This window comes from Lucilia cuprina, chromosome 4 (assembly GCF_022045245.1).
Source record: "Lucilia cuprina isolate Lc7/37 chromosome 4, ASM2204524v1, whole genome shotgun sequence".
Lineage (NCBI taxonomy): Eukaryota > Metazoa > Arthropoda > Insecta > Diptera > Calliphoridae > Lucilia > Lucilia cuprina.
In genome coordinates, this window is record NC_060952.1 from 41,389,303 (window position 1) to 41,417,027 (window position 27,725).

Below are 27,725 nucleotides of genomic sequence, written 5' to 3' on the forward strand. Positions count from 1 at the left end.
TATTATAGTCTAGACTACAGTCTACAGTATAATCAAGAATATAGTGTGGACTATAGATTACTCTCTAGTCTTCACTATTATGTGCACAATAGACTGGACTATACATGCTAAAGTCTACACTATAATGTCTGGACTAACATTTGTACTATATCCCGGACTATAATTTGCACTATAGTGTGGTCTATAGTCTAGGCTACAGTCTGGACTATATCTTCACTACAATATGAATTGTAGTCTGAACTATAGTATGGACTTTAGACAGGACTATAGTATGTATAGTCTCGGATATGGTCTAGATTACAGACTAGAATATATCTTCTATATAATATGCATTATAGTAAAGTGTTTTGCTAGTACTAAAGACTGCTTTACAGTCTGCACTCTAGTCTGGACTATAACCTGTACTACAGTCTGAACTGTAGTATGTCATATGGTTTGTTTCCAAAGTCTTGTCTATAGTACAGACTATACTTAGTCCTGCTTTAGTCGGAATTATAGTTCCTATATAGTCTGATCTTTAGTTTAGACCCTATTGTCTGTGCTATAGCTTTGTTTATGGTGATGATTAGATACAATTTTTTTAAGTATTAAAGACATTTTACATGGATAAAGTAAATTTTTAAATTCTAAAATTTCTGTTAAAGAAAAAGTAAAATTCTATTTAGTTCTTTTTGGAGGGGGGTTTAAAAACTTAATTTAATATATTTAAACAAATTTCTATTATTGTTTTTTGATGTCATGGAAGTTTTTGTTTATCTTTTAACATTTTCTTGTTTCACACAAACATTTATTATGTTTTTTTTTTTAATTCTTTTAACAATTCCCCTTAATTCTTAAATCTTCAAACTTCACTTAAACATTATTTAACTTAGAAAAAAAGAAATAAATTGTTAAAAATTCTACTTAAATGTAAACCGAAATAAAAACATAAAAATAATAAATATATAAATAGTAATTATTTTGTTTTAGTTTTCTTTTGTTAAAAAAAATATATTTAAATAGCAGTTCTTATATGTTGTTGAATTTGTTATCTGCACTAACACGTACATATACATACACATACATATTTATATAAAATTATATAATTTATATAAATTTTTTTAATTATAATTTAATAAATTATTATAAAACATGTGGCCAATTCACAAACGGCGTCGTAGAGTTGTATGTATAAACCTATACAACGTTACAACACCAATGGTAAATTGTACACTTACAAAAAAGCTGGATTTTTAAGATGTTTTAAAGATTTTTGAAATTGTTTGTTTTTATAACCAGCTTTGTTGTTGTTTATTTTTTTATTAAATTTTAATATTTTTTTATATATTTAAATAGCATTTTACTTTTGCAATTATTGTTTAGGTTTATTTTGTTTGGAACCATCACTTGTTGTAACAATTTATTTTATTTTTATTGTTTTTATTTTTAAAATTTATTAAGAAATATAAAGTACAAACAATTTGTTTCGTTGCTAAATTATGTTTAAAAATTAAATGTAATGGCAAGTATGTTTAGTTTAAGGATTGATTTATTTTTTTAAATTTCTTAAAGATTAAAAGTTTTTTTAACAAATAAAAAAAATAAATTTCAAATAACTCAACAGGAATCAGTAAAGTCATTTAATTTTTTAAAAATATACAACATTTAATTTGAAAACTATTTATTTTTTCTTAAGCTCATGTTATTCTAAAAGTTTTAGATTTTGATTTTTTTTTAAATAAATGGGTTTGAAAACTATTTTCTTCTTCTTGAGATTTCTAAAATTTCTGTTAAAATCCAGAATTCCTGAGAAATCTTGAAAAACTTTTATTTTTGTAGAAATCCTGTCGATTTCATTAATATTTTTTATAAAGAAAAAAATATTTTGAAATCTTTTTATAATTGTAAAACATTAGTTACTTATTATTATATTTTACGAAATTATTATTTGAATATTTTTTCATTCTCGAGTTCGAGCCCCAATTAAGGATCAAGTTTTTCAAATTGTAATGCCATTTGTTATTATAATACTCCGTTCACACGATGCAATTATTCTTCAATTATCATAATCAGCTGTTTGCGAAGATATATTACTTAATTTGTTAAAATAATGTATTCCAAAAAACTACAGATACTTAATTGTCGAAACGACCTACAAATTATTATTATTATTTTTAAGTAATTCAAATCATCGTGTGAACAATGCATAAGAATACTGATGTAACGACAGAATGGAATGCCCGTAACGTCTCCTCACCAGCAATCACCTTGTGCCATATGCTACTGTCACTTGAAAACATCAATTCTTTAACTTTCATGTTCTGAAGAAATAAAACATGGGGATTGCAGCTCTAGTCCTTTTTCCAATTTCATTCTACTTTATTGAGTTAGATCGAAGTTTACGATCATTTGCAGTGTTGTATTTTTATCTGTCATTACTCTTTGTTGTTGTTTTAGCCATCTGTCAGTTAAACTGGAGGTCCAAACTACGCGGTCTTTGCGTCAAAGAATTTTATGTTTCACCTTTTAAGCGTTCAATTTATAAATTGTCAAAATAAGTTGACATGTTCGTGTAAAAGTAGATCTACTTTAAGCATTCTATGCGTCAAGGAATTCTACGCTTTTGTACTTACATCTCGCAGTAAACAAATTCATTGATTTTACTCTTTTTGACACGCGTAGAATATTAGAAAACATAGAACGCGTAGTGTGAACCTTCAGCTTAAAATATATCTACTTTAACCATTCTATGCGTCAAGGCATCCTATGCTTTTTTATTCCTTCAGCTGAAAGTAGATCTACATTAAGCATTCTACACGTTAAGATATTCTACGCTTTTTTACTTATAACTTGCAGCACACAAATACATTGATTCTAGTTTTGACATACGCGTAGAAAGCATAAAAGCATAGAACGCGTACTATGGACTTCCAGCTGAAAGTAGATCTACATTGAGCATTCTATGCGCCAAGGCATGTCACGCTTTTGTACTTATAACTTGCAGCATACAAATACGTTAATTCTACTTATTTTGACAGACGCGTAAGATGCAAGAAAGTGTAGAACGCGTAGTGTGGACCTCCAGCTGTGTAGATCTACATTAAGCATTCTACGCGTCAAGCTATTCTACGCTTTTGTACTTATAACTTGCAGCATACATATACATTGATTATTCTCCTTTTGTAGAATCAAAATATTTGGAGGTCCATCTAAAAGATGATCTAGAGCGAAAAATCTTAAAACGAGTGGTGTGGACATCCAGCTTTAGCAATGAAGCAACATTTTTGTTTTTGTATGTTTCTGTTGATCCTATTCAGTCGTAAATCAAGAGCTGTACATTAAACATGTCATATGTATATAAACTTTGCCCATTATTGATTTTTTTCGAACTGTAGTATTAAAATTTTTTTAGGCTCGAATTCGAGTCCCACTTAGGGATCAATTTGTTATTTTAAACTTTTCGAGTAAAAATTAAAAAGAGTATATTTTAGCTACTCTACAATCCATAGATCTTCTGAACTGCAGGGATCTTAAGGAACAATCTTCACATGAAGTTCCTTTTTAAGAAAATGTTAAAAATGTATCTTCCTCTGAATTTTAAAGTCTTATACGAACATTTTAAAATTATGTTTGTAAACATTGTATATAAACAAAATGGTTCAATTATGCATAATAAACATGAGTTAAATTTTGAAAAAAATTAATATATTTTTTTAAAATATTTTTTGACACTGAAATTTTCAATTGAAATCAATTAAATAAACAAGTTGCTTGAAAAAAGTGTTCTGCAACATGTTCTATTGTTTATCAACATTTAACTTTAATAACTTTACCGGTTCCTGCCGTTTGGTTTAGGTTGTTATTTTCTTTTAAATTATTTTTTTTATAAATATTTTATTAACAAAACAAAACAGTTAATAGAAATAAATACAAAACAAAAAAATTAACAAATTAAGGAAATAATAAATAACAATAATTTACTCTATACAATACATTAAAATTAAAAAAAAAATTATGAAAAATTTACAAAGAAAATTAACATATTTTTTTCTTTCAGCTATAACTTATATTACACAAAAAAAGTTTTTAAATATATTATTAATAATAAATTGTTTAAATTCTCTTTTTTTTTGGTTTGGGAGTAATAAATAGTTTTCTTTTCTAGATAATTATGAAGTTTTTCTTTTTTTATATAAATTAGTTTTAAAAATTATTGTTTATATTTAATTAATAATACACAATTATGTTTATGTTAAAAAAAGTTGTTTGCTGTGTTTTTTTTTTTTGTTTAAATTTTGGTTTTTAGCAGAATGATAAGAGATTTTTAGCTAAATTATTTACTATACACAATTTCTTTGACATTTCTTTACATGTTTTTTTCTTGGTTTAATTTTTATAAAAACAGAGCGTGACAATTTAGGTTTGTTTGGAAAGAATTGTTTTAGTTGTAGGCTTTAATACCAGGAGTTTAATTATGAGTATGTTTATGGGTTTGGTTTAGCAACATTTTAAATGTTGCTTGTTTAGGCAGAAGCTTACTCTCCTTCTTTAAAAACATAAACTAATGTTTTATAATATTTGGTTCTAAATATTAGATTTTAAAATAAGTTTATACTTTATATAAAGTTTAAACACTTTAAATTTACAATGTTTAGCAACTTTTTTCTTTAATTATACAAAGTATGAATTGGTGTTTTACTGATTTAAACGCAGTTTAATAGTTCGACTATTACATCTAAAGGTGTTTTAAATATTTGTTAATTTTGTTATCTGCTTAAATATACTCTTTTTTTAGCAACTTTGTTTTAATTTAAACTTTATTAGATTCATGTTCAAAACGTTTCTAACACTTTTGAAACATTTTTATAAGAATCGAAATGTAGAAAACCGAAGTAGCTTATTGAATCCTTGAATGTTCTCACAACATTGAGCTGACTACTATGATTTGTTGCAAATGTTGCTCAAAAATGTTGTTATAAAACTGCAACATTTGTAACATAAATGTTTACAAACAAATTTACAGAGTTTTAATTTTTTACGTTTTAACTCTATTCTGAAATGTTGCTAGCAACATGTGTACAATGTGTTTTTTTAATATAGTTTTCTTAAACAAATTAATTATTAATAAACTGTTGCTAAATACTGGCCAAAACCTGACAACTGGCAATTAAAAGCAGAACAATCATAAGAAAATTTTGTTGAAAATTAAAGACAAAAAAGTCAGAAATTTGAACAATTAATATGGATTCTGATGTTGAGATCTAATCTTATTTCTCTACAATTATCTATCGTGTTGTTGTCAACATGTTTAGAATGTTTTTTTTTTTTTTTATAGAAAAATATATATGATACGAAATCGATTATATCTTTTTTCAATTATTTCATGTCTTTTATATGTTGCTATCAACATGTTTATAACATTTGACTATTAAAGTTAAAATGAGAAGTTGTTCCTTAATTCTCTATCTTAAATGTTGCCAAACAAAATTGCTACTAAAACAAAAATATGTAGATGCAAACAAATAGTTTTCGAGGCTTCTAAATAGTTTAACATTTACTTGTTGCAGCAACATGTTTACAATTTTTATCAAAATTAGCAATGGATCATTAATTTTTTTTAAGAATATTTAGGGTCTTCTATCAAAGGTTTATAAACCAAATTTTCATACAAAATTTGTTCTATAAACCTTTGATAAATGAAACTTTATATAAAATACAGAATTCTAGAACTTGTTGCAAAACTATCCAATTATAATGTTGCAAAAATTTCAATGTTTCAATGTTTAAATTGTACCCCAAAAATTAACATAGTTTTCTATTTGTTGTATTAATTTCTCGCTTTAAATTCATTCCCTAAAATGTTGCTTAAAATCTAGCAACATTAAAAAAGTTGCTAAACTTTTATAAACTCCTTGTATTAAATGTTGCTTATTTTTTCTTTTACAAAATTTTAAGCTAGAATTAAGATAATTTTAAAGTTTCTCCGTTTTAGCTTTGCTAATTATTTTTATCTTATTTTTATAACAGTTTAATATTAATCTAAATTCTGTGTGACTCGATTACAGTTGATAGATATTATTTGATTTGTTGTTGGTTTTTTTTTTTGGTTTGGACTTAAGAAAAATTTATAAAAAAGAAAATGTTTTTGTTTTGGTTTTTGGTTCTTTTAGTTTTAGACTCAAAATTTAGTATTTAGTTAAAAATCTAACATTAAGTAACTCTAAGTAATAGTAGTTAAGTTAAGTTAGCTTGTGTTTTTTGTTTTTGTTTTTTATGTTTTAAATGTTTTACTAGTTTTTAGTATATATTCTCAATTTTTGTTTTTGTTGTATGTAATAGTAGTGAAATGTATATTATTATGTTTATATATATATAAAAAAAGTTGTTACAAATAGTAATGCTGGTTTTTTTTCATTGATGTTAATTCACGTTTTAGTTTCACAATATTTTTTTCTATTTCTGCTATTATTGATGCTGATGTTAGTTATAAGATGCTGGGGTGTTGTTTATTTAAGAGATGTTGCTATTGTTGCTGTTGTTTAGAATCCATGAATGACTCCATATGCTTCCAATGTGCTTACCAGCAAATAAATGACCCATAAGCTGAACAATATAATACTGCTAACAATTTTGATGTTTCTGGGACCACCCAATTCACCGCCCACTTTTTTACTACGTCTCAGCAACAATATTAGAATGGCAATTAAAGCTTCCGAACAGAAAAGTGTTACAGAAAAGGCAATACTACATTGAAAAAACAACAAAACAATATAAACAAATTAAAATTTTTAGTATTCGCTTATACACACAATTTAATTAATTGAACAATTAGTTTTTTTTTAATATATAAAAGTGTTACACAATTTAACTTACGTTCCTGGTTCTACAGCATAGACGGTGCCCTTTGCTTCATGCACAATGGCAGCTAAAGACCACGCAACACCAATGCCAAGGAAGACATTTACAGCATTACTACCGGTTACATTACCCACACTAGCATCAGCGTATTTATCTTGTATGGCAGCTACTTTACTGGCAAATGTATCTGAAGAGTAATTGATAATAATAAATAATTTTTTAAATTAAATCATTCCATTAAGATAAAAAGAATTTGCATTTTTTAAAACATTAATATTTTGTGTAGAAAAATATGTTACACAAAACAACAAAATTGTTGTTAATTTGCTAAGTTTTGATATTTTTTGCCTACTAAATTAAAAAAAAAAAATGTTTAGCAACATTGTTGAAAATCAATATAAAGCTTAGCCTTTTCTTTCGTTATACTACTACAAAAGTATAAACAAAAAACAAAGTTCTCTATAAAAGCTCCTGTTAATGGGGAAACGAAAAAAACTATTCTAAATGAACAATGTTTAGCAACATTGTTAAAGGGTCCATATAAAGCTAAGCAGCTCCATCTTTCAAGATAAAAGTCTATAAACAAATTGTTTTATTAAAGCTGCTGTTAATAGAAAATTCTAAAAGTTTTCTTTGAAATAATTGCTTATACATAATAAGCAAAGTTTTTTTTTTTTGCAACATGCATCAAAAGTTAATCAATAAAGTTGCCTATCATAAGCAACTAGTTTACTTAACTTTTGCTTGACAAATATTAAACAATATGTTGCTAGCAACATGCTTACAACATTGCTTTAAAACCAGATAAAGCTAAGCTTTTGAAATACAAATACAAATTTTAAATATATTTGGTAACCAATTTTTTTTTTAATAAAATTGCACTCTCAAGTCAGTTAGATGCAACAAATGTTAATCAATATTTATTCATAAAATTTTGCAACATTTCATTATATGCAAGTATTTCTACAATGTTGCAGCTTTGTTTCTCCATTGCACTACAATTATAGTGGGTAAACAACAAAGGAATTATATACTTAAATATAACAAAAAGCTGACGCTGGCTTTTGTTAGATCTTACAATGTTGTCAGAGAAATGTCTAACAACCGGGTCAACTTATAATATTTGTTTTGCAACATTGTCAGAGAAGATTTTCAGACAATGTTTCAAAACAAAAACTGGTAAGTTTAAACGATTGTTGAACATTTTCTGAACATTTTTCTGTCAACATTGTAAGATCTGAAAACCGTGTATTACAGCCTTAACAATGTTATCTGTTTAAAATGTTTAGAAACTTTTATGTTGAAAGGATTATGTTGAAATCTAACCTTTAGAGAGAATCTTTCGTTATACAATTTCTTGTAAATTTAAAACAGAGTACAATTAATTAAATAAAACAAATTAGTTTTTCCACACTACAAAAAGCTCATTAGGCTTGTTTTTGAAGCTTTTGAAATACCAGTACCAACCCGGTTTAAAGATGGGGTCTGTCCATTTTATGCACATTCTGTCTTGTACTATTATAGAGAAATAAGTATAGTTTTTGTTATATACAAACAATCAATTTGGAGTGGTTAATTATCAACTAAAAAATTAATTATTAAAAAAAATGTTTTAGAAAATGTCTTAAGAAATTGTGTAATATAAACGATTTACAAACACATTCCCTGGGATTATATACAAAAAAACATACTATTTAAGCAAAAACTGTTGACGAAAAATATAAAAAATGGTATTATAGTTAACACTAATCGGATAACTCTGACTGTAAGAACTTTGTTGGAACTTTTTAGTATATAAGGAAACTTTTTGGTACTTTTCCATTCTTCAAAAGGTACTTTTTGAATTTTCTATAATATTAAACTTGCATAGAGTGAAAAAATCTGTAGAAAAATACGGAAATTGATACAATATTTTGTCAAGTATGTTAACATTTATACAACGGATTTGTAGAAAATTTAAATAACGATCTGTTATCATTTTCATAACCACCGTTGTAATTTTGACAGCGCATCGTTGTCATTGCAACAGCTTTAATAACTTTAATAACACTTAGTTATAATGTTGACAACCATTGTTGTAATTTTGAAAGCACATCGTTGCAACAATGCATTGTTGTCATTTCGATTATGCTTTGTATCATTTAGGCAAAGTATCGTTGTGATTTTGACAACATAAAGTTGACAATTTGTAACATATTTGTTCAATTCACAATCAAGTTGTATATTGTATCTACTAAAGTGTTGTAACAGTGATTTTGCAGTAAGTCATAAGTTAATGTTCACAATAAAAAAAAAACATCTAAAACAAACAATGTCAAAAGTAAAAAAAAACAAATAATATTAAACTAATTTAACGAGCAAAATAAACCAAATTAATTTCTATTTATTTAAAATTTTATTATTTTCTTTATTCCACATTTTAAACTAATAAATAAACTGTTTTTAATAAAATTTTAGCTTTTTGTTTTTGTAAACAGTTGTTTGTTTTTGATTTCAGTGATACCACTTTATCGTTTTTATGCTAAAATCGATTGAATTTTTATTTATATAATGAAATAAACAATTGACAACACTTTTCTTACGACATACGACATTTGAAAAACATATGAAAAATTGTCGTAAGAGTTGTATAGAACTTTTGCATAGAAAATACCAACAACATTGTTATGACTATTGTAGCAGCTGCTGACATACGACGCTACAACATCGATTGTGAAATTATTTTTTTTTTTATCATTTGATAATATCTGGTATTTGTATATTTTTGTTGTGGATTTGTTCATATTTTGACAATGGATGTTATAAAACAACATTGTAAACACTTTTTTGTCAATTTGGTACCAGGCACTCCTAGTAATTTTAAAACTCCTTTTTTTTCGTTGTATAGAAATGCAATTACGTTGACAACGGATGTTATAAAAAAACATTATAAACACTTTGGTGTCAATTTGGTACCACACACTCCTGGTAATTTTAAAACTCCTTTTTTTCGATGTATAGTATCGCAATTACGTTCGGATTGCATTAAAATCAATAAAAGGATACTTTTTCATCGTTTAACTGGAACTTTTTACAAATTTCCGGAACTATTGAAACTAGAATCATAAAATTAGATATTTGCAATCCTGATGGAAAGGAACTGATACTTTTAGAATTTTCTACAATATTGAAATTAGAAACGGAAAAAAATAACGCATTATAGAGACTGAATGAAATCTAGAAACATAAAATCGAATCATAGGCGTAAGGAGGCTTTGACATATAGATTACTTAACACAATCTGGTTAAGAATGAAATATATATCCGATTTCAGCTTAATATTGAATATTTAGTTAAAAGATTATCATAGTTATGAACTTCTAGAAGAAGGTCTTCATTGTAGTTTAATTCTGTTCAGGTGGGGTCTTCGAATAGCTGATTTATTTTCACGGACAAACATAACTAATCTTTTTTAAGTTTAGGGGTTTTCTTACAAATTGCATAAATAAATATTATTAATATTGACACTCACCTGGTATACTTGTACCCAAAGCAACAAAACAAATGGCAGTGACGGCATCTTTAACGCCCAACGTACAACCGAAATATGAGGCAATATCACCAATAACAGCGGTGACCACACCAATGCAAAATATCGATACAACGAAACATAAATAACCGCCGGCAATATCTGAAATATTTCACAAAAAAAAACATACAAAATCAACAATTAAATAAAACCATTAATAAAAAATATTTATAAATTTTTTATTTAAACATTTATACAATAAATGTTCGTATGTATGCATTTGGCAGTTGTTGCTAGTTAGAGTTTTGTGTTGCATGGTGGCATTCTACTAAACTTTTTAGATATAATCAGATTTGTTGCAATACATTTATATTCATTGTAATCTAATTCGTATTTGTATTAAACAAAATTTAGATATTTTTTTTTACCTCAACATGATGACACCTGTTGTTAGTGACGGAGTATGTATGTATGTACAATATAGTGCAGTTCATTGGTTGCCTGACTGACAAGAGTGCTACAATTTAGTTGTCAGTTTAAAATAAGTATAGAGGAGACGATGACTTTGAATCATTTTGTTGACTAGCAGGAAAAAAATTAATATTTAAATTTCATTTGCTAAATTTAATAACAGTCACGCCATTGGCAAAAAAAACAGAAATTGTTGCTGGAATAAAAAAACTGAAAATTATAAAACCTAAAAAAACATTCAATCCGTCAGCCAACTAACCAGCCATAAAAAGCGTTTTGTTAACAATGCCACAACAAGGTGACAAGTAAAACTAAATGAGGTTCAAGGTTTTCACCTTTTTTTTGCTTTCCTTTTTGAAAATACATAAACACTTAAGTATGACAATAAGAAAAAAGTACTTAAGTGGATTTTAAACTTTAAATTTACAATAAAAATCAATAGAAAAATCAATCTCATTTCTGAATAGATTTCTACAAAAATAAAAGCTAATCCAAAATAACACAATGATTTTTTTTGTATAAACTGAATTAAGCACTTTTTCCTTGTTGTCATACGCGCGCACACACACACACACACACTTTCAAACACTTTTAATTTACATTAACAAGAAGGTTGGAATTTAAATTTCATTAAAACAAGTTGGAATTTAGTCTTTAATTGAGAAGGAAATTGAAGGAAATAAAAAAGGGATGATCATATTGTAACTGCTTTAATTGAAGGGGTGCGAATGAAAAATTTTATATTTAATTTTCTTTTAAATAGTAGGTGTTCTCTTTGGTAATATGTAATTGTACAATTTTATAAACATTGTATAAAAATTGCGAATTAATTTCATTTACAGTGAATTTAACACTAATAACAATGTTGTCTATTAGCGTTTAAATATAATTGAATTAGAGTGGATTTAATAGTAATTGTTTAACAACACAATCGATAATAAATAATTTTCAAAGAAGACTGGTTATCAAATTCTTTAAATTGATTTGAATTGAATTTCAAAACTAAAGGCAATCTTGCTTAAGAATGGAACCGTGAAAGACTTTGTTTATTTTGTGCATGAACCTCTTGCCTACATGACACAACAACACAACGTTGTCAACATTGCAACAATTCGTCGTCGAAATCAAAATTTTATACACATTCGTTGTCTAAATGTTAACAATCGTGGTAAGCTTACGGATTGTTGTCAATAGTGAGCTAACCACGTTTGTTAACATTTAGACAACGGATGTGTATTAAATTTAGATTTTGACAACGAATTGATACAATTTTGCCTTGTCAGCATTACATAGTGTTTTCGTATGTATGTATATACTTTGACAGCGGATGTTATTGAAACTTTGGTGTCAATTTAATTAAATATTTGTTTCCCTTTGTGTAGAGGGCAATTATAACCATAATAATTGCAATTAATGCGACAATATGACTCTGTCTAACCACGAAGATCATTCATCGAACGTCAATAGGCTGCTATATGCGGTAATATCATCTAAAAAATACATATTTCGTAAACTGACATATGCGTTTAGCCAGTAAATGATAAGTTCTGTGGGACACTGACTGCCTTGGATGAGAGAGACAGAAAGAGTGATCTAGATTCAGTTTGAGATCCCAGCAAGCTCAAGAAATTGCCTTCAGTACTATTTCCTCGAAATTGGAGTAACAGGCAACATATCTCTGCGGACCGTAAGTGAAAAACTAGAAAAGTTGTGAACAAGTACTCGAATTTTTATAAAATTGCAGATAAAATCATTCTACTTTGATATTATCTGATTCTATCTAACGAAAAGTATTCCACAAGAAAAGGTCCATGAGGCTTAATTTCACCTGAGATGTGTCTGATAAATATATTACAAAAACAAATTTAACCGAACTTATTGCGCAAAATATTGGATGTTTAATGAGCCGTGTTAGCTTTTTATCTGACAATATTGAAGAAGAGAGCAGAATAGATTTTCAGATGGCATCCAACATTTTAATAAATAAAGTGGTCTTGATACTGTTATAACTTCCTGAAAAGGATCCATAATTGAGTTTTTCATAACTTCGTGACGATATCGATATCTCGTATCCTAGATGTGATGGAAATGAGGCCAGATTCGGTTTCAGCTTAGCTTAATTATTTAAAACAAAAATTCTGTATTCACTCGGTTAAAAATCTGTCTTCTTTTCTAATTAAAGATTTAAAAAGTTATCAGAACTTCGACCGCCCTAGTAGAAATTTTTAAATCGTCTATGGACATTTTTTTCCAAATAGCAGCTACTTTAACACTTCTAGTTTCTATCAAGTCACAACGACTACTTATTCATTTATTTTCTTATTAGAATAATTTGAAATTCAAATGTACAGTTTAGTTTTTTCCTTTATATTCATTTTTATACCCTTCACCGTTGTGAGAATGGTATATTTAAGTTTGTCATTCTGTTTGTAATTTCTATAATATAATTTTCTGACCCTATAAAATACATATATTTTAAAGTCCTTATAGATAGCGGAGTCGAATAAGCTATACCTGTCTGTTCGTCTGTCGATAGGTTTGTAAAGATTGATCTTTGCCCCGGAACGATCCAAGTCATATTCGGCCAATGATTATCCACCCAGCGACAGCTTTATCAACCGAACAAACAAAAATAATACACAGAATCATACGGAAAATTTTGTTCTTGTACTTGCTTGCTTACAAAACAAAGTTACGAACAAAGCTGTGTATTGTTATTGGCTAGAACTATGAAATTAAGCATGAAGATCCCGGAGTTAATGAGAATATAAAAATAAGACTTTTGGTACTTTTTCGTTCCTCAAAATAGACACATAGATGTAGATCCCGGAGTAAACAAGAACATTTGAAATAGGACATTTTAATACTTTTTCCTTCTTCAAAAGGAATTTTTTGAATTTTAATTAACAAAAACTTTCTTGTACTTTTTCGTTTACAAATGATATTTTTGGATTTTTTGTAAAAAACTGTGAAGGGGGTATGAGATTCGGCCAAACTAAATATAGAATTCCTTATTGTTATTCTTTAGACCCAATTAAAATAAATTAATAAATTTTTGGAAATTTTATACGCCAGTTTTTCTAATTTGCTCACGACTCTGAAAGCTTGTATTCCTTTATATAATTCCTGTGTTGCAATATGTCTATTGACGCCACTGTGCACTACAACCTAACAATATTCACTTGTATAAAACTCTAAAGGATATACCAGAAATAATGTATAGTTTAAGTATGAAGTCCTTTTTTTGCTGCAGCAGGTTACAGCAAGAGCTTAAGCCATTTGATTTTCTACATATTTTAAATAAAAATAAAATATATAATAAAATTTACCTGTTGGTGGGATGAATGCAAATAAGATTTTCCAGAATAATGTTAAGAAATGCATTACGTAATCGAAACAGGATGGTGTTGATGCCACGCCTTCTTCATCACCCTCTTCACCACCATCATCATCGCCTGTTTGTTAAAAAGGCAGGAAAAGGGGAAAAGATGAAAAAGAAAATGAGTAAAGGAATTAATTTATATGTATATTTTTTCCTTAAAATAGTTGTGTAATATTTTTTTTTTATTTTTCTTCTTCTTGTTGTAGTTTTTTTGCAGTTGAAATATACATACATACATCATACCATTAACCATAATTTGTTTTTTATTTAAATTTATTTTTTTTCTTTACCATGGCTGTTGCAATATTTAACAGCTTGTGAATTTATGCTTATATGAAGTGCATATTTCAAACAAAAAGAAGGGAAATAATAAAAAAATACATGGAGTAGATATAGTTAACATTTAAATTTATATGCATATATATTGACATGTTTTTTTTTATTTACCGGGATTCACTGTAAGTGCTTCAATAAATTGCTCCTTCCATGAGGATGTACCAATTACTAAGGAAGCATTGGCTCTTTGTACCAGTTTGTCTACAGTATTCTGTAAAAAAATAAGAAAAACATAACACGATTTTAATAAATTTTAAAGAAAAAAAAGGAATATATATATGTTAAATCAATTTACATACATATATAATTAATACATATTATCTATATATCCCCAGAAAAATGGTACATGCTAATAAAGCCTCTTTCTGTAACTTTTTCATTCATTATTTTAACATTGTAAAGACATTGCAGGCATTCTTCGCTCGCTTACAAATAAGCAGTTAAAGAAGTACTTGTAATGTTGTTGAGTATGTTGTTCTATTTTTAATAATAAAAAAAGCCAGTGAAAATACAAACCAGGTGCTTCGGTCAAATGTTCGTCAAATAATTCTTTTCATATGCAAATTTATTATTTTCTTAACTCGTAATCAAATATAATAGCAAACAGAATGACAAAACCCAAAATAAACTTCTTCTATATCAAATTAAAATAATGTCATTACAAGAGCACTTCAATGTAATGTAGTCGGTAAGTAGAAGTAATTGAAAGATAAGTGGTAATTTAAGTACAACCTATTACCGAGTTTTTGCTGGTTCTATATCTCAGCTAGCTTTTGAAAGATTGTTGGATGATTAATCACTAAACTGAGTCTTTTTTATTCAAAAACGACTCAACAATCAGTCGAATCTGAATTTAATAGCGAGTCGTAAAAGACTCGTTAAGAAGTGTTGGCAAAATATTCTAATATTTACTATTAATTGATCATAGAACATATTGTTAAACATTAAAGAGTCCTAAGTTAATGATAATCGATAGTAAATGATTTTTGGTATTTTTTTCTTTTACTGGTACTAGACATACGCAGCACCCTAATTGTTATTTTAGAGGTTATATGTTAAATTTATATTACATTTTGAGGATGACTTTAAAAATAATAAATTTACAATCATATAAAAAGGACATCCTTCCTATGACAAACTTATGTTAAAAACAACACTTTTTCAGTACTTCCATCAACTAAATTCTATTTCTTTTTCGCTTCTTAAGAACTTCTTTTTGTTTTGCTGTCTGTAAAGCAATCATAAATTGAACATCCTGGTGTTGTTATTAAGAATGGAACAACAACATTTACACTTAAATAAAAATTTGTCAAAAACGATTTAAAAAAGGGCTCATAAAAGACTATTTAAGAAAAGTTGGCAAAATATTCTGTATGACCTAAAATGATTAATATAATACTCATTTTGTTTATAATAAATGTTTGAGTTTATATATGTTTAACAATCTTCTTAGGAAGAAAGTTAGGCGACTAATTAATTAAATTAGTCTGATGATTAGACACCAAACAGATAAATTAGTAGCGAGTTTAAAAAAATTGTACCAATAAAAAATAAATCCTTTAGGTGTTTGAAAAAATTTAGAGAAGACTCAAAAATATGTTTGAGAAAGCATCCAGACCAGTAATACGATCCAAAAAATATTCAAAAATGATTTGGAACTGACCAAAAACAATGCTCATAAAAGACTCTTTTAGAAGCGTCGCGGCTAGAATTCGATTTTCTCCCAACGAATATATAAATTAAGATCAGAAAATTATAAAACATGCTAGCTGGGTTATGCAGTATATTAAAGAGTAGCGTTGATGAATGATTGATTATCCCACAGTCTATATTGCTGAACCTTTACCTATACCACGAACCGAATGATATAAGTCTGACAATATAAATTTGAAGGAGAAAATCTGCGTTTTTAGTTTGGTGATCCTGTGTCCTTTTAATAGAAATAACACAAAATATTTTACAACTCTTCTTGTTAGCTTGACATCAAATTTGACATTGTGTGATCAGTACTTTTTAAAAGTCCTTTAAAAAGGACACAGGATCAGGAAATGAACAATTAAGACGCAATTTTTCTCCATTTAATTTATAGTTTCAGACGTTTATCATCCGGTTCGTGTATAAATTTAAGTGTCGGACGGTGAGTATACTCATCAAAGTGTATCATTAGTTTTTTGTTGTTTGGTTTGTACAGTATTAGAACCTGTAACCTTGAGAAATCTTATTATATCATTTAGACCTAGAACATCGCCAAGGTTGGATAAGGGTGTGAGCATGACATTCACTTTCATTAATTTTTTATTATTTTCCATGTTATTGCAACTATGAGAGTGTTCATTGAAGTGGCCAAGCCGACTTGGATGTCTGCCTATCATTCATTGTCCTATTCTTACTGCTATCTATCTTGATATATCATTGTCCTATTCTTACTGATATCTATCTTGATATATTCCGTCTTCTTCAGTATATGAAATATCTTGTGCGTCATTAACTTTATTTAACTTATATAGTCTTTTGCAATTTAAACTCTCAAATAAATAACAATGACTTTTAGTCTTAACTGACAATTATGAGTGTAAATTCATTTTTCTTTTTTAAGTTTTAAAACCAAACTTGAAACTTGTTTATTCCAAATTAATTAAACCCCGTTTAATTATTTACAAAATTTAATAAGTTTACATGACATAAAATAAGAAAAAAAAAATATTTTTATTATATCCAACATTCACATAGAGAAATGTCCTAAAATGTTTGAAATTATTAGCAGTACTCCAATTAAGAGAAATCTAAAAAAATAATGTTAAATTTGTTCGTATTTTAGAATTTACTCTAAAGCATAAATTTTGGAATAATCTGAGTAATCATTTTGTGTCGCTAGTCTATCTATTAGGGCGTAATGGCTTCGATTAGTACAATTTTTTGTTACATGTTAAGAAATTCTCATGCATGTGCATATCATGGTGTATTTTTAATAAAGCTGTTAAAAATTCTGTTCGTTAATAATTGCTTGTATAAACAAAAATTTTCCACTTCCTACTTTTAAATGTCAGTGCCCTAAAATAATAAAGTCATAATAGAAATCGGAGAAGACATAAAATGGAAAAAAACTTCTCAAAAACATTATCAAGGTAAATTTAATGCTGATTTTACTGTTCTCATACATTTAAGAGAAATTTCTTGTTATAACCCAGCAAACATATGTATATTCAAATAATAGGTATTTAAAAGTAAATTTTCGAATTATTGTCAAAGTTGTTTGTTTGCTGTGTTGTATTCTTGTTGAATATAGGATAATTTTCAGCTTGAAGATTTTCTTGATATGAATAAGTGTAATAAAAACATATGTTGTTCATTAACAACATACATACACATAAAATACAAAGTAAATAAATAATAAAACTTAAAAATAATGGCAGTATAATTTAAAAATATGTATGTGTGTGTATGTTGGTCGTGTTGAAATAGTAAACAAAAATCCTTTATTTTATTAGCAGTAAAATGGGTTAATTAAAGAAAATAAACATAAACAAATGACTATATAAAAGTTGTTAAACATTTTCTCAAAAAAAGAAAACACACTCATTAGGATGGATGCAACAAATTTATTGAATACTTCAAAAGATGTGGAAAAAATATAATGTTGTTATACCCTACACCACTATAGTGGGGAGGGTATTATACGTTTGTGCTGATGTTTGTTACATACAAAAATATTTGTCCAATACCCACCTTTAAGTATACCGATCGATTCAGAATCATTTTTTGTGTCGATTAAGACATGTCCGTCAATTTAAACCTTGTGCACAAGGTACAGGCCGCAATTTTCAAGATAATTTGATGAAATTTGGACCAAGCATGTTTTTGGCACAACCGTACCTCCCGATTTGAACTTTACTTATACCATAATTACGTCAAATATTCTACTATCTTTCTAAAAATTGGCACAAATAAGTTTTATATAAGTATAAATGGCACTACAGATTTTCGTAAAGATCGGCCCTTATTTGACCCTAGCCCCCATACGAACCCCCCTTTAAAAAATGTCTTAAACGTCTAAAATTGACTTGTAACCATTCGTATCGCAAAAAAAACTCAACTAAACTAACTGTTATTTTAAAATACATCCTTTTCCCAAATTTACCAAGGATCGGCCCATATTTGACCTATATAAAGCCCCATTTAGAAAATTTAGTTCTTTTTAATCAATAAATTGCTTAAATATTATGGAATTATGGTAATATTAAACATAAAAGTTTCTTTATAAAAAATAAAAATTTTAAAAATATACTGATGGTGTAGGGTATTATACGGTCGGCCATGCCCGACTATACTTTCCTACTTGTTTTTCATTATAAACTGGTTTGATACACCAGCTTGCCCTGGGTGTTTTGCATCACCTTATAGTGTACTGATCGGCTCAGAATAGCTTTCATATTCGATGTAAACTCGGTCAATTATTCCATTTAGCCCTCATACAACCGTAACCCCCGAGCTCATAATTATGTTAAATGTTCATGCATCTCTACAAAAATTGGTCAAACTTAGTTTTATTTAAGTCTTAACATAAGATTTTCGTAATGATCGGGATTAACTTTCCGATCATTACGGTATTAACTTGGACTAGTCCCTATAAGAGTCCTGTTTAACAATGACTTGAAGGTCAAAAGTTACTTTTAAACGTTAATATAATGTTGAAATCCAAAACTACCAAAACTTTAAGGGATATGCCCACACTTACTTCCTACCCCTCCTATAAAAATTTTTTTCTGGGATTGTCTATTACAGAACAAAAAGTACCAATAAAAGAGGTACAATTTGAGGAACCAGGAAGTTCGTTTTTTAGGTTCTAATACAATCAAAACGGTTTGTATTTAATTTCAAAACTAATATTTATAGAAATAAGTAAAAAAAGATTCCCTAATTTAATCGGGATCAAATATGATAAAATTCTTTTAAATTCTGTTTTTGCTATAAGAACTATCCATCTGTACAAAAAGTACTAAACTTCTCGACCGAATTTGATTTTTGGTAAGTCTTGGAAACCGTGTTCCAAAATGGACCACTTTCTATATCTAGTATTTCTATTTTCAAAAGATCCTTTAAAGCTATCTGATATTAGGCTAGACAACCTAAATGAGTTAGTCGGGCATTTTCGATGGTCCAAGATTTTCATGAGCATACAAGTAATATGATCTGTCAAAATTTTGTGTAAAATAATTACACATTGAGAAAAAATACGGATGAAAAATTCCCATGACTCTCTTCATTCAATCATTCATTCATTCATTCATTCATTCATTCATTCATTCATTCATTCATTCATTCATTCATTTATTAAAATGATTTATGAAACAAGCAAGTCGCATAAGATCAGGGATGTATTTTAATGTAAACACATACAAACAAGTGAAACAGCTGTTTCCATTTTACTTTGTTATTGTTTTATACAATCGTGTAAATACAAAAATTATAAATCATAAGACTTTTTTGTTATACGGATGGAATTTAATTTTACTTTTCCATTAGACTTCACGTACGTAAAGTGTGATCGCATAAAGAGCACTTTATAAGCCAAAGCACCTTTTTCACCAGAATTCTACATTAAATTGAACATTTAAATCAATTTCCATGAAACTATTAACATTTTTAAGTCTCAACACATAAACAAATTAAATGAATTTTTAACTCAAATTTCACTAAAAAAATAATTTTCTTAATATTGTGTAATTCTAGTAAATAGAACATTAATTTTGATATTTTATGGCAAATGTGCGGTGAAATGGCAAGAACACATGTTACAATGAGAATAATTTCTATTTTGCATGAAACATGAAGCAAATTTTTCAAATAAATGTGTAATCAGTGTTGTTGTAGTTGTTGTTTTTTATTGCCATTGTGTCATTGTAGTGGAAGTACTCGTAATTACCCAACAGTTTTACATAAGGACAATGTATTTATTGTAGGTTTTTTTTATACAAAAATGACTAAAATCAACATTTCAAAATCACTAGAGATATGATATATTGAACGTTTTTCTTGCACTGTTCCTTAAAATTGAGTTATTAAAACATATTGTAAGACCAATGGTATATTAGTGAAAAAACTAGTTCTATCAAGAACTTTCAATTCTTAACTGCAGGGTTTTATACACAAACATCTATAGAGATGATTTAAGACAATGTCATTTGTTGTTTATACTGTTAATTGTTTGTATGTGGTGGTGTTGAATATGACACTTGATGACACTCTCTCCGATATCCTCTACTACACCCTAGTACACACTACTTCCTAGTTTTCTGTGTATTTCAGAAACACTACTAAACACACACAATTAAACTGGTCTGGGCCATTTTACAGACTCTATAGTTTACTATCTCATTGTTAGCAGGGAAGTATTAATAGGGCGCCTAAAAATATGCTAAATAAAAAATATAAAAATACAAATAATTTCACCTGCATTTCTTCCAATACTATACACCATTTCTAATAGTGCTTCCGAACATTAAAATTGATTTTAAGAAATTTTCAATTATATTTCAGTATTGCAATAACAATTTCTGAAATACAATTTAATTTAACATTTTAGAAAAATTTAATTTTTTTTAAATTTAATTGGAATTTTCTAAAACAAATGTAAAATTTTGATATACAAATGAAAAGTTCTGAAATAGAAAATTTCAGAAATATGCATAATTATATATTTTTCTGAAATACAACTTGAATTTTTTGAAAATATCTGAAATATACCTTGACATTTCTTTATACAATTTTTTTATCATTATTAAGAAGGTTCTTCCTAATAAATTAGTAAAGTGTGAGTGTGTCCTTATAAAAGTATGAGTTATATAGTTTTATTCTTATTGTTGTTGTTAGCATGTTGTATGGACACTTATTTTATGTTCTAATGCCACAACGTCATTGTATAATCATTATTGTAAAGATGAGAGGTTATTTAATGTTTAATGTCTTGTGTTTAAAAGAATACATACACATTACACACACACACACACACCAAAACAACGACAAACATTATTTGTTTTCCAGCAGTTTAACAAAGAATCAAGGTATCCCTTTTAAATATACATACATATATAATAATGGATACTTTTTAATATAGAGAGAATGGTTATTGCCATTAAGTAATTTAGAGAATAAACATATATTTCAAAACTATTTCCTTATACAATAGTTCAGAATGGCCAATGAAATTCACAGGGTTATGTTTACACATATTTTCTAGTCTATTTATGTTTATACATGCCTCTACATATATTTTACTTTCCTCTAAATCGTCTTCAATATATATGTGTACAAACATAAACATTATTAACTGTATAATATTTCTAGGGATTTAATGAGAAACTTATTATAAAGACTTAATTAATTCCTTAAGTCTAAGATTTTTTTCACTTTAATAAGCGCTGTGCTTTCTTTAGTTAGCAATTAGAAGCTTATGAAAATATGTTTAATTAATAGTAATTAAGTTTAGGTATAAACATGATATTTGATTTCTCAATTTAAATTCTTCTATATGGTAAATGCTTTCTTAAAAGTATTTCATCGCACTTACACATACATGTAAACATATACATATTTCATAGATTTTATGAAGTTCAACAGCAATTTCAAACTATAGACTACAATTTAGACTATAGACTACGGTCTAGACTATAGACTACAGTCTAGACTATAGACTACAGTCTATATTATAGATTACAGTCTAGACAATAGACTTTAGTCTAGACAATAGACTACAGTCTAGACAATAGACTTTAGTCTAGACAATAGACTACAGTCTATCCTATAGACTGCAGTCTATTCTATGGACTACAGTCTGTTCTATAGACTACAGTCTATTCTATAAACTACAGTCTATTCTATAGACTACAGTCTATTCTATAGACTACAGTCTATTCTATAGACTACAGTCTATTCTATAGACTACAGTCTATTCTATAGACTACAGTCTATTCTATAGACTACAGTCTATTTTATAGACTACAGTCTATTCTATAGACTACATTCTATTCTATAGACTACAGTCTATTCTATAGACTACAGTCTATTCTATAGACTACAGTATATTCTATAATTTACAGTCTATTCTATAGACTACATTCTATTCTATAGACTACAGTCTATTCTATAGACTACAGTCTATTCTATAGACAACAGTCTATTCTATAGACTACAGTCTATTCTATAGACTACAGTCTATTCTATAGACTACAGTCTATTCTATAGACTACAGTCTATTCTATAGACTACAGTCTATTCTATAGACTACAGTCTATTCTATAGACTACAGTCTATTCTATAGACTACAGTCTATTCTATAGACTACAGTCTATTCTATAGACTACAGTCTATTCTATAGACTACAGTCTATTCTATAGACTACAGTCTATTCTATAGACTACAGTCTATTCTATAGACTACAGTCTATTCTATAGACTACAGTCTATTCTATAGACTACAGTCTATTCTATAGACTACAGTCTATTCTATAGACTACAGTCTATTCTATAGACTACAGTCTATTCTAAAGACCACAGCCTATTCTATAGACTACAGTCTATTCTATAGACTACAGCCTATTCTATAGACTACAGCCTATTCAATAGACTACAGTCTATTCAATAGACTACAGTCTATTCTACTGACTACAGTCTATTATATAGACTACAGTCTATTTTATAGACTACAGTCTATTCTTTGGACTACAGTCTATTCTATAGACTATTCTATAGCCTATTCTATAGACTACAGTTGATTTTATAGACTACGGTCATTGCTATGTAAGTTGCAATAATAGGTTCTTAAATAATCGGAAATATACCTTTAGATTTTTTTGTTCAATTTTCAAGGAAAAAAATTGAAAAGTATAAAACTTTAAGCAACATCTTAACAATAACCAAAAAAGTTTTTTTTTTATTTTGAAAAGTGGCATGTGATTCATATAAATGCATGACTGCATTGCAATCTACTTAAGCCAAAATTTAAATTTAATGACTTAATATCATTAAATAAAACTTAAAATAGTAGAGCATTAACCAAAGTAAGTTTTTTTTTTATACGTTCAATTAAATTTGAAATAAAATAAAGTTTTTGTTTTCCAAAAAAAGGAAAACTTTTCTATTTAGTACACTATTTTTGCATTAACACTTTCCCCTTTGTATAGTAGTTTACTGGTTGTTATTGTTGCTGTTTAGGATTTCTGTTGTAGTTATTGTTGTTTTATTTTCCCAGAGAAAATAAAAGTGTTTTGTATTTAACCAACTGTGTTTTAGCACAAAAGCAATTGAGTGTTTTTATATATTCTTTTTGCATAAGCATTTATTTTTAATTTTACTTTTGTTGCAAAACTTTTTGTACTTTTTATCCTTTGCTAATTGTGTACACTGTTGCTTAAAGTAAAAGGAAATAATAATGAGGATTTTTATTAAAGTTATTTTTGGTTTTTCTTAAGTATGTTGTTTTGTAAATATGATTTGGAATCCATGATTTTAATCCAAGTATAACTGTTCACAATTTCATAATTTCGGTTTATTTCGATATGCAACATTAAGTCCCTTGTGAATTTTGCAACATGATAAAGACAAACCCATTGTGTAAACTAAACTTAATTACTATGTTAAACATTTTTTTAATTTTTCAAAGGTTTTTTGTTTAATTTATTTTCCCCACAGTCTATTCAATTACTATGGAAATTGTATGGTTTGAATACAAACTTCTACATTTAAAAAAGTTGTCGGACTATAAAACCGATTATGTTTTTAGTAAAAATATTAGACTGGCTTTCACATAATCAACGGTTGAGTCTCGATTTAATGTAAATTATAAAGAATTTTTACAAAACTAACAAATAAATAGTAAAAATCAGATTGATAATGTTAAATAAAGCATTTTATATATATTTGATATAAGTTGATATATATTTGCACCTTTGATATCACAATGGACCGGTCTAATAACGATTTTCTTTTTCAAACGTATAAGCATTTTATATTTTTGTTGGTTTGTTGCTTTTATGCACAAAATTATTGCTGTTGTGATGTCTGTGCATTACTTCAAATAAAATACTTTATAATGACTACAAGCTAGAAAAGAACGACATTTTTGCAATTTTTTATATGTCGTTTTATATACACGGACTTTTTTTCTCAATTTGTATGACTCTTTGAGTTTTAGTATCTTTTTCGTATGGTTGTGTGTTTTTTTAATTTTTCTGCATCTAAAAGTATCTCATCCATTTAATTAACTTTTAACTTTTATGCTTTTCAAACTTAATACTGGAAAGTATTTGAATGGAGTTTTTTTTGTTCATACTTAGTGTGCGTCGTTACTTTTTATTTAAAAAGGAATAATTACTTGACACAAAATTCCTGATTTTTTTTTTTCGAAAATAAGAGAAATTATAAAAATGTTTAAAACATATAAAGTGGTCACATTTCAAAATACCACATTTTATTTTTCTCTAGAAATTATTTAAAAGTTAAATAGTTGGTTACTTTTTATTTTTTACTTTACAAAAGTTAGCTGTAACTAGTGATAGAATAAAGTAAGAAAATGTTCTTATTAAAATTTCCTTTTAGTTTAAAAAATCCTTCCAGTTCAAACATAACATTTACATGAGTCAGGGCGTATGATTGATATCGAAGTAACAAAAATGTTTTCATTATACGACAAAAGTAAAAAACAACACTAGCATAAGCTACTATAGTCCAGATTACTTTATAATTTGGATTGGCAAAAGCCTAGGCGATAATCTGTACTATGGTCTGCCCTAGTATTTAGTCTAGTATATAGTTTAGTCTGTAGTATAATCTAGTCCATGGTCTAGACAATAGTCTAGACTTATATAGTCTAGTATTATAAAGCTTATATAGTCTAGTATTATCTAGTCTAGTCTATAGTCTAGTCTATAGTCTAGTCTATAGTCTAGTCTATAGTCTAGTCTATAGTCTAGTCTATAGTCTAGTCTATAGTCTAGTCTATAGTCTAGTCTATAGTCTAGTCTATAGTCTAGTCTATAGTCTAGTCTATAGTCTAGACTATAGTGTAGTCTAGAGTCTAGTCTATAGTATAGTCTAACTTGTAGTGTTGTCTATAATCTAGTCTACAGTCTAGTCTAATCTGTAGTTTAGTTTATAGTCTAGTCTATAGCTTATTCTATAGTCTGGTCTATAGTCTAGTCTAGTATATAATAGTCCATAGCCTTCACTATAACCGTGCTATTGTCGAGATTGTAAAACTACATCATAATTAGTTTATGTTATTAACTGGTCTTTAGTCTGGAGTCCAGAGCTGGACACGCGCCTTTTTCAGACTCTGGACAATTCGCTGGCCCAGCTCAAGCGTTTGGGGGTGATGGTTGGTAATTTTTTTATTTCTAACTTGTTATCTATTTTCCTTATTCCGCATTTTTATGCTTTGCCTGAAATGATATTCATTTTGATTTATTTTATAAATATTATTTTTGTTGCTACAGCATATGCTATAGAATCACAAGTATAAAAGTTCTTGGCACAAGTTGTTTACAAACAATTTTCCTAAATTTTGAACTAAATTTAATGAGTATTAAAAATACATTATATAATTTTTAAATAAAAATTAAATTAATTTACATACACACTCACCTTAAATTCTTTACTTTCTTTAATACGCAATTGTGCGCGTACAATATCACCATTTTTGGGACGTCCCAGTAGAGCCATTTTGTCTTCTTCTGTTAATTCTTCGGGTGCTTTATTTTCAGCCTCCTGAATAAGTCCTGCCAATTCATCGTCTATTTGTTTTTTTTTTTTTTGTTATGTAGAGAGTAGAGAAGTGTTTGTATGTGATTTAATAAAAATATCGAAATAAAGTAAAACAACACAATTAACACAAAATTGTCTTATTGTTTAATAAATTGTTTCAGATTTCATTAAACTAAAGTTAAAGATAGTAAGAAAATTCCGACAATATTAAAGAAAATTTTACAACCCAAATAATAAAATATAAAATAAAACTAAATATAAAATAAATAAAACAAAATATTAATACAAAAAATAAAAGTTATACACACGTAAAGCAAACACAAAAGAAAAATAAATTTTATACAACTAAAATTTATATACACATACACAGATAAATAAATATATACAAGGAAAATAAAGCACACATACGAACATAAATAAATAAGTAAATAAATAATACATACAATATATAAAGCAAACAAAAACAAAAACAACAACATAAATTTTAATATTTATATACAAAGACAAGCAAAATAAAATAGAAAAATGCAAGCGAATTAAAAAATATATGCTAAAATATTACAACAACACAAAAAGAAAACAGGAGTTGAAAAGGTTTTTCTGTTCTGCTCTCCTTTTATTTAACAAAATACAAAAACATATTAAAAATTGAGTTCTTGTTGTTGTTTTGCATTTGTTGACATTTTTAATACACAAACACTGTGATACCAACAAGGTGCTCAATTTTAAATAGGTTTTCTTTTGCATTATAATTGCTAAAAGCTTACAGAGGAGTTAGATCAGAAGCTTAAGCAGCTTTAAGCACTATTTGTTTCAGTGTATTTTCAATTATTAAAAGTTCAGTTTGTTTCTTTTAGATTTTTCTATATTCGTTTGTTATTTATTGCTAGAAAATTTAAATGTCCAAAACTCGCGACTAAAATACAAAGGTTTTTTGTTCGAATATTTTTCATTTATTTGTTTATGCATCTATAGATTTTTATGCGACATGTGAATTTATAAACAAAAATTTATAGTTTTTTTGTAATTTAAAATATTGAAGATATTAAATTTATAGGTTTTGTTAGATAAAAGAAATAGGTAACATGTTATATTTATTTAGATACATTTGAATTTATGTTTAGCAAAACATTTTCTCTTATTGAACAACTTTCGAGTTCGAACAACACTGCGTATGATAAACATAAAATGTTTACATGAAATAAATAGTAATTATACGCTACCGGAATTAATCGTAAGTTAACACATTAGTTAACTTTGATCTCTAGTTAGGAATAAAGACATTATTTGGGGATAATACAATTAATTATATAAATTTAATTCTATATTATTTATTTATTTATTTATTTATTCAAACAAAGTAATATAAAAGCCTTAATAGGCCAATTAAACTATATTACAGAGGCAAATCCTGAATAGCATACATATGAAAAGA

General features: G+C 27.4%; 1 protein-coding gene across 1 annotated transcript; it reads right to left on the reverse strand.

The window, feature by feature from the left end:
* Nucleotides 1-4,272: 4,272 nt before the first annotated feature.
* On the reverse strand, nucleotides 4,273-26,453 carry LOC111678268 (sodium/calcium exchanger 1). Its single transcript, XM_046950347.1, has 6 exons — nucleotides 26,171-26,453; nucleotides 14,646-14,745; nucleotides 14,146-14,271; nucleotides 10,349-10,507; nucleotides 6,853-7,024; nucleotides 4,273-6,723 (listed from the first exon to the last, which is right to left on the reverse strand). Exons 1-6 carry the CDS (start codon nucleotides 26,246-26,248, stop codon nucleotides 6,519-6,521), a joined length of 840 nt encoding a protein of 279 aa, XP_046806303.1. The 5' UTR covers nucleotides 26,249-26,453; the 3' UTR covers nucleotides 4,273-6,518.
* Between the last annotated feature and the right edge of the window lie 1,272 nt (nucleotides 26,454-27,725).

Coding starts and splice junctions, on each gene's coding strand:
- LOC111678268 (XM_046950347.1), bottom strand. CDS start 26,248: ATGGCTCTACTGGGACGTCCCAAAAATGGTGATATTGTACGCGCACAA. Junction 14,272..14,645: donor AGCACTTACAGTGAATCCCG/GTAAATAAAAAA, acceptor TTTAACAAACAG/GCGATGATGATGGTGGTGAA. Junction 6,724..6,852: donor TATGCTGTAGAACCAGGAAC/GTAAGTTAAATT, acceptor TTTTCAATGTAG/TATTGCCTTTTCTGTAACAC.